General features: G+C 39.6%; 1 protein-coding gene across 1 annotated transcript in view; it reads right to left on the reverse strand.

Moving 5' to 3' along the window:
- Window positions 1-6785, reverse strand: part of VWF (von Willebrand factor) — a 127139-nt gene extending 120354 nt beyond the window's left edge. Inside the window, exons 1-5 of the mRNA XM_005532685.3 lie at window positions 6658-6785; window positions 5081-5135; window positions 4397-4555; window positions 3656-3758; window positions 3356-3564 (exon numbers count right to left, since the gene is read on the reverse strand). Coding sequence (XP_005532742.2) covers window positions 3356-3564; window positions 3656-3758; window positions 4397-4555; window positions 5081-5135; window positions 6658-6687 — 556 coding nt within the window. The 5' untranslated portion in view covers window positions 6688-6785. The remainder of the gene's footprint in view (window positions 1-3355; window positions 3565-3655; window positions 3759-4396; window positions 4556-5080; window positions 5136-6657) is intronic.
- Between the last annotated feature and the right edge of the window lie 1779 nt (window positions 6786-8564).

The following is an 8564-nucleotide window of genomic DNA, read 5'->3' on the forward strand; positions in this document are numbered from 1 at the left end:
TGTCCTGTGCTTTCAGTCCCCAGTGGTAAAATGCTTGTGACAATGATCAGAATGGTCATAGCCATTGGCTATTTGGCTGAAGGTGGCCAAATAGGTATCTGAGCATCTAGAAAGAACTCAACTTCATGTTTCTGATATGAGCAAAGGCAACCAATTAGAAGTACATGCTGAGGTCAGAAAGCAGAGCCAACTGGCAAGTCTTAGAAGCCTTCACAGAATGGCCATAAAGGACCAGACCTTATCGGGCAAGAAAAAGCAGAGGGGAAACCCTTCATTAGGGTCTAGGAGAAAAACAGACAAAGACCAAAAAAACCCTAGAAAGCTTCCAAGACTTTTCTTTTTATATTTTAGTTATGCCTAAAGTGTGAGAACAATCTCTCAAGGTTTGGATTGGTTTTGCTTCCATATCCAATAAACAAGCAAGCCCATAGAATAAAATCAATGTTGTTTGTCAGTCTGGACAGGACATAAGCACTTCTCCACAGGATGAGCTATTGTAGGAGCCATGTCAGTGGCAGTGACTCAGCACCTCAGCCTGTCTGAAGGGAAGTGTGTCCACAACTTTGGGAAAAGTTTCTTCCCCCAGAGGGTGGTGGGACACTGAACAGGCTCCCCAGGGAAATCATCACAGCTCCAAGGTTGCCAGAGCTCAAGGAGCATTTAGACAACATGGTGGGATTGTTGGGGTGTCCTGTGCAGGGCCGGAAATTGCTAATCCTTGTGGGTCCCTTTCAACTCAGGATATTCTATGAACTCCAAAACCAATTGTAGAGTCTTCTTTTTTTTTTTTTTTTTTTTGGGGGGGGTGGTATGGGGGGTAAGAACTAACACCTAAAGCCTTCAAAGCTCAATCCCACCAGTCTTAATTTACCAGGTTATCAGATTTTGTTCTCATCATTCAGAGCTCCAGGATCTCAATAGCTGAGCATCCAAAGTTTACACAGAAAGAGTGTGTGTTATTCTCTCATCAGTTCTCCATTTCCACACTAAAACAGTGAGGACTCATAAGAGCATCATGACAACAGCACATTTGAATAGATTATAGAACAGGAGTATAAATGTATTAAGAGGAAAAAAAAGCAATTATCGCGTTCATTAAGTTTCAAACACCCTTCTGTTCATGACTCCTTTATTTACTTGCTATAAGTGGTAATATCCACTCACAGAGCAGGTGCTTTGTTTCTTCTTTCCGCACCACCCTAAAAGCAATCCAGATATAATCAATGAAGTTCTGTATCATACTGCACTTTCTTAAGGGAAAAATCAGACTAACTCTGTATTATTAAACCACAATAATTTTTTTTCCCTAAAATACAGAAAAATCATATTTTCATTTGTTTCCACTGCATGTTATTCTGAAGCTCAAAGTTCTTAATGCATCTCTTACCAATATAAATCCATCCCAGAAATCTGATTTATTAGAACTGAGGCCCCAGTCTGATAAATTCCAGGTTTTAACAGGAAGCAATGGACACACCAACAGGACAGTTCAGTCTGCTGTCAAGCTTAAGGTAACCCTTCACCCTCAGATTACTAAATCCTTACACCAAGCTCACATCCCAGGATAAGCTGACCTTCAGGAGATCTAATCAGCCTGAAAGAAGAATAACTAAAAACTTGAGTGAAAAGAAAAGGGTAAAATACTTCACAGGCTTCCAAGAGGCTGCCTACTTTTTCTGTTTAAAGAATATTACTTCTCCCAGCTGTTTGTGTTGCCCCACCACCTGGAAGCTAGATTCAACAGTATATTAAAAAACCTACCCAAAAAAAAGTGATCTGAATTATTCCATAACTGATTTACTTGGAGCAAGCTAAGAAATGCTCTAGTGAACCAGCAGAGCTGCCAAGGAGACAAACAGTGTGTGGGTGTAGTGATGTTCCTCACTGATACAACAAATTCAAGCATAATTCAGTCTAATTCCTCCTAAATTACTTTAAATGAAAGATCTTTTGTAGCACTGGAAAAACTGGCAGAATTGCTGACACACAGTTCTATTCTTCAGGCTAAAATCACAGATCTGTGTATCCACACAGGTGGATAAACACAAGGAAATCCCTGACTTCCGTAAGAAACACAGAGAATGCATTTTCTCTGTTACCTCTATTATTTTACAGCTCCTCCAAGCAGAGACCCTGTCATGAATTTCATTACATTCCAAAATCCGTGGCTGTGAATGAACTGGGTTTTTTTTAAGAGGGAAGATACAGCCTCCAGCATGTAAAACAAATACAGCATGAAACACATATAAACATGAGCAGCAGAGGGGCCTTTTCTACATTTGAACAATCCAAAGCATTACAGTCTCCTTTTTTTGCTGCTGTTTTTTCCAAGAGCCTTACTACTATTTACTGTCTCAAGAAAAAGACATAAACTTCATATCTCATCTCGTTCAGACATCAAGGGATCCAAGCCCTGGCAAGCAGTTCTGTGACCAGAGTTTGTTTCTTATTATTTACATTTCTGAAGGACAGATTAATCATTTTAATATACCATGAGATCTCTTTTTTTTCCTTTACACTGAAGCTATTATGTATCCTGAGTGCACTTCTAGGCTTCTTTCCAAGATGCTTTGCCTCCCTTTCTATCTTCTAGTATCATTTAGTTTTAATACACACTTCGTATTATCAATCTAATATATTAATGTATTAACTAACTTCAAACCTCTCCTCTTCAGGCAAGTGCTCAGAATTAAAAGACACTCATAAATCCCACAAATCAAGACCAATCCTTCAAAGTCTCATTCAGGGCTTTTCAGAAACTCCGAGTCTTCACACAAAGATGTGCTGAGCAGCAAAAGCAGTCTTGCCTCCCATTCTCATTAGGAACTGGCGTGATATAAGGTGCACGCCCAATCCAACAGCCCTTACAGACAGGGAAATGCCATTAAAAGGTAACCCCTTTATGGAACAGCACCCCATGCCAAACCTGCAAGCAGCAGGAATTTAATATTCTGCTGTTGCAACAGTATCAATTCTTACTACCTCTGGGCTAATTCATGAAAATTCAGAAGTTCAGTCAATGGGTATTTGACACAGCTTTTTTGCTGGGTCTTCTTCTAGCCAGTCTACCCACATAAATTAACCTGTAGCTTTATTTTTGCATTTGAAAGTTTTCAGGTTTCTAAACATGCTACATTCAGATGCCTGGGCTTTCCTCAGGAATGAGATGTGACAGTCATTTCCTTTCAGGAGAAAGGAAGATGAAAGGACTTAGCTTTTCAGCACACCAAGTTGAGGTACCTGACAGGTTCTGCAGAAACATTTTGCTGGATCAGCAACATCTTTGCTGAATCACCCAGCAGGAAAAGTGTGCAAGAGCATCCATTAAAATACAATCAGTTAGTGGTAACCTTACCTTCCCGAGTTCTGAAGTCATCCTCAAGGAATTTATTAAAATTGCCACACAGCCCACAGGTCTTATTATAGTGCTTTTCTTGAAGGAGTATCTGAATGTTTCCACTGGCATCAATCTTCACCACAAAGCCATGCTCATCACTGGATATTTTATAATAACCTGCCTCCTTCTCTATAAATATACCATTGGAGGCAAAAGGTATGGAAACTCTGTGGAGAAAAAAACCCAGGAAATTCTCAGCATGTGACTCACAGAACCCATCAGGTGGTTTTCTCCTAGAATTATAGTTCCTACAGGTACCTTTTGTCTTCCTGCATCACAACTCCATCTAAAGAGACACGAAGACTGAAATATTCTCCAAGATACACAGAGAAACCAATTCTGTCCCCATCCTGGTAATCACCTAAGGAGATGAGACACATCAAATACTTCTAGTTCTGAGACTGAGGAGAACAATTTGTAGTCAGTAAAAACTTATTTTAAACTATGACCAACAAAGAACAGTTATTAGTGAATATAAAAACATCTGCCAAAGCAGTTGGTATGAATATCACAGTTTCAGTACAGATATCATCACTTCTATGACCAAGAATAACTCTGCAGAGGCCTATGCTAATTCCAAGGCCTTCTGTCCCAGAAGGTGGGATTTATCTTACTGGTATGGTTTAGAATACAGATAAAATTAGTTCTAAAGGGTTGTATAGTTCTTATTCCTGGATTCAGCTTTAACTTGGCAACATCTCCAAATGAAGATGAATTGAAAAATTCAAAATCAGTAAAAGTCTCCCCCTTTTTAGTTAGAGTAGTATGAAAATCCCTGTTTCTCAGCAGCTTATGTATGTGTGACCTGCGTTACCAAGGGATAACAGAAGCCCCAAAAGTAATCCCACTTTCCAAAACAAGCCCAAAAAACCCTAATACAACCCAGAAACAGATAAAAAAAACCCAGCCAAGACCTCTTTTTATGCAGTGGTCCATCCCATCTGACAAAGGGGAACTATTTATCTTTTTTTCCAGTGATGGAACCCAGCTCAGACTCACCCAAGAGCGTGAAGGAGTGTTTGTGGCAGTCTCCAGCAAGAAGGTAGCTGCAGTCCCCAGCAAAATTGTACAAGGAACCATCAAATGTTCTGATGTGATCATTCCCAAAAAGGCTGCAACGGGCAACTGATGACTCCTGAAGTGAAGCACCTGATAACCCTAGGTATCAAAACACAACATGAACTTGCAATTTAAAGCAATAATTTTGCAGTTCAGGAAATTCTCTGCTGGAATTTATGCCTACTGAGATCCTGGTAGCTTCTAGGCAGACTGTAAGCCTGGCATGGCAGTCCATAGGATCACAGCCTTTTTATTATTATTAGATGCATTACTGAAATGCCTTTTTTTACTTTCTTTCCTCCAGCCCAAACCTTTCATGGGTAATTTAAATCCTGATCCTTTGAGGAATGCCATGTGCTCATCTGTACCTGCCTGCAACCCCCCTGAAGCCTATAGGGCACTAGGAAAGCTCTGTATTTTATTCAGTTAAACATCCCTGACTTCAGGGAGTGTTTGGGACTCAAAACAGTGCCTGTTTCAAGGTAAATAGACAAAAGGAATTACTTTTTTGATGCCTTCAGCATGGTGAGGATAATCCCTGAGTCGGTACAAAAAGAGGAAGGAGGGCTCATATCTCACCAAAAAATAGTGAAATTATATTCTAGTCCAAACCTGTTTTCTTACCTGAGATTACAGTGGCCAGCAGTAGGTTTGTTTGCAGCACTGTCAAGAGGAGCATCTGTTAAAAAGCAAAAAGAGACAGTTTAGAATACTCTTAGTTTGAGACACAGTCTGTTTCAGAACTCCTCATCATCTTCTATCCTTTCTTTATAAAGAAAATTATTATTGAGGTTCTGCAACATTTCAGAAGGCCATAATCCTTGCAGACAGTTGAGGTAATTCAGTTGCCCTCCATCCTGCTTTAACTAGGTAATCAAGGAGAGTTATTAATTATTCTTTTCCCCCATTTTCACTTCTCATGGCAGGGAAATGCAAGCCAATACAGACACATATTACAGTTCTCCTCAGTTAACACTCTGCACACAAAGCCCTTTAACACACAGCATTATTTCTCAGCCAGCCTGATGTGGAGAAGCACCCCAGACTGGCTCAGCCAAGCTGGCTCCAGTAGAAGTCATCTCTGCAGCACAAGATTTCCACCCAAACATACACAAAGGGAAAGAAAAAATAGACAGGTTTTGCACCAGCCAGAAGGTTTGCTTGGCAGACCATTGTAGCCACATAATCCACTGATTTCAGGGTGATAACATGCTTGAGATAAGCAACTAGAAGGAAAGGGAGGAAAACACAGAGATTAGAGATCCAGGGTGAAAATTTTCATTCAACAAAACCAGTGTTAGCATTGCCTCCTCCTTTCCACAACCAATATGTCAGTCTTTGTTTTCCATGTGTCTATAAACTACCTCCAGGATGGCCTTAAAAAATAATAATTAATAATAGGATAGTAGGGTCATGCAGATGTTGAACTACATGGGTTCTGTGGCCAAACATCAACAGTTAAGTGTGAAGGCTGTAGGGAGATCCATCTAAGGGAATTAATTTCAGTGATCATATAAGCAACTAGAGAGGCTTAAATATACCAAAGTTAACATATTATATATCTTCCAAAAGACCAGACACACCTTTTCCTAAAGGAACCTCCAATTAAAGACTAGAATGCATTTTGCAAAGACAAATTGAGATTTCAGGTATAGACACACACTTCTTATTGCTCTTAATTATGTAGGTCCAAATCACAGCCACATAAATAAACACTGAGTTTGACTTATTTACACAAGACAGGAAAAGAAAGATCTATTCTATAACTCAGTCAAATATAATGCTGCAAATCCCAAACTGGCATAAGGCTGCAAGATAGCTCAGAAGTGGCAACTGCATGGGAATGACACTACAAAGAATGGTGAAGAAAACAGTAGGCATTTATTATTCTCAGATAACATACTTTGTAATCATATACTTGTAATCAATACTACTGTATTTTTGTTGCATGCACAGTGTTACAGTGATGAACCACATACTGCTGTTCTTTAACCCTTTTGGTTTACAAAGCAGGCTGTGCAAAAAGGCAAGGTGTAAATCCCTTCCCTTCCACCTCCCACTCTGTTCTGAACTGCAGATGGAGTTTCCCCCCAATTCTAATGGAGCAGGTGCCACTAACAAATCAGAATACAATCCAGTAAGATCTGCCAGTACAAAACCCTCTACAGTTTTATCACTGGCTTAATTAAAAATGAATGTACCTTTTTCTGTGTGAGACTCCTTTTGCACATGAGCAAGAAACTCCTCCAGTTTCCACCTACAATATCATTGTTCCCCTGGTGCCTCAAAAGTCAAGACTGCAATGGCTTTGGTCTGAAATCTCTTGTTTTTGTACAAGCCAGGAACTCTTGTCCGTTTAAGAGGAAAGATAAAAATGCGGACGTCACATCCGCCTGATTCTCAAGACAATAGATTAAATTGCTATCGTGGAAATCAGGCACTCTTAATTGCCAGGAAGGTACAATGAGGGGAAATAGTTTTAAAAACTGACAAATAAAGTCTTTGAAATACATTTCACATGTGTATGTGTGTCAAATCTCACTGACTGAGCCAACAGGCAGCTTATTTATTTGACAGAAAGTTATTCAAAAGGAACAGTAGGATGCTCCACACCTCAAAGGCCACAGAATCATTAAGCCTTTTTTCTTAAACAACTGCCTTAAAGGAGAAAGAAAAATTCCGAGCTAGTAATGCCCTGGTTTTATTCTCTAGGTGCAAATATACTTGAATTTTGCCACCTTCTATCAGAGCAACGCATTTGATCCTTGAAATGTTCCTCTGGAACAGCACATGGTAACAAGTTAATCCTGCACTGACTTGTTTGCAGAGTGGGCACCAAATTCATGGGCACATGAGCAAAAACACACAAAAAACAGAGTTTGTCAAGTCTTACTTGACTTTCCATGTCCCATTCCTCATATTTTCAATAACTACTATCATGAACAAAGGCCTTAGGAGGCAACACATTGCACTGACTGGGAATTGTTCTCTCCTCTTGGATCCAGCTGCCACATCTCAGCAGGTCCTTCCTAGCCCCTGAGAGCCTGAACATGAGTGATCCCAGAAAGACATTCCCTAAACCTTTCCTTATGGGAATGCCAGCACTACTCAGGATAGGGAGAATTAGATCTATCACCATGGTCTCTTGTCATCTTCTCAGTTCTAATCCTTTCACTTCCTGAACCCCAGGTAAGTCACTTCATTTGGCAATGCACTCTTGCAAATCTAATCCAGCAGGGCTTTGATTCACACTCTTTTGTTTGGCACATAAGGAATGTTGAGTGAGAATACCTAGAAAAATTCCTTAAAAATAAAAACAATGCAGATTCAGATAAACCAGGCGTTATGACACTTCTTTAGTGTGTTCGCAACCTTGGGGAACATAAACAAAATTAACTGAGATAAACATATAAAGAACAAACTTTCTTTTTTCACCCTGGCTCTTTTTATTCCCCCCAAAAAATGAGGAAATGGTAATTAGAGTGCATTTATTGATTAATATTGTACACTGCTCCTATACAAAACTTAGTGATGGTTGAGCATTCCTGACATGTAGTTTTCCAAATAGTACACCTGAGACATGGGAGAAAATATATAAGCAACCATGAAGTGTTGTCAAAAAAGCACCTATAGTCCATTCTTGGAAACAGCACAGGAAGGACTTCTGAGAAAAATTATTCATAATTTTTCATTGCTTTGTTCAAATACCAGGTTGCATGCAACAAGTCCTGGCCCTGCTACAAGTATGTTTGAATTGAAGGACTCTATCCTGGACAAAGTCTGTTTGCATGAGAATCACTTAATTTAATTAATTTAATCACTTAATAACTGCACTTTAATTTAATCAGTGCAGTGCCAACTGCACTGATTGATTGTATGGAATCTAAAAAAAAAAACTGTTCCTGGCATCTGGAGTAAACAGAAACTCCAAACACCACATCCTTAGATGCCACACAAAAAAATCAAGTGAAGGAGGGTGCACTCAGAAATGTAGGAAAGGACAGAAAGGGAAAAGATAAAATTATGATCAAAGGTAGGAAGCAACTTCTCTGTGAGCAGAGGGAATTTCCAGCCTTGGAAAATCAGAGAAGTTATAGAAGGTCCTTGA

The sequence above is a fragment of the Pseudopodoces humilis genome, chromosome 5, assembly GCF_049639895.1.
Source record: "Pseudopodoces humilis isolate 2021_Gansu_Grassland_sample_001 chromosome 5, ASM4963989v1, whole genome shotgun sequence".
Classification (NCBI taxonomy): Eukaryota; Metazoa; Chordata; class Aves; order Passeriformes; family Paridae; genus Pseudopodoces; species Pseudopodoces humilis.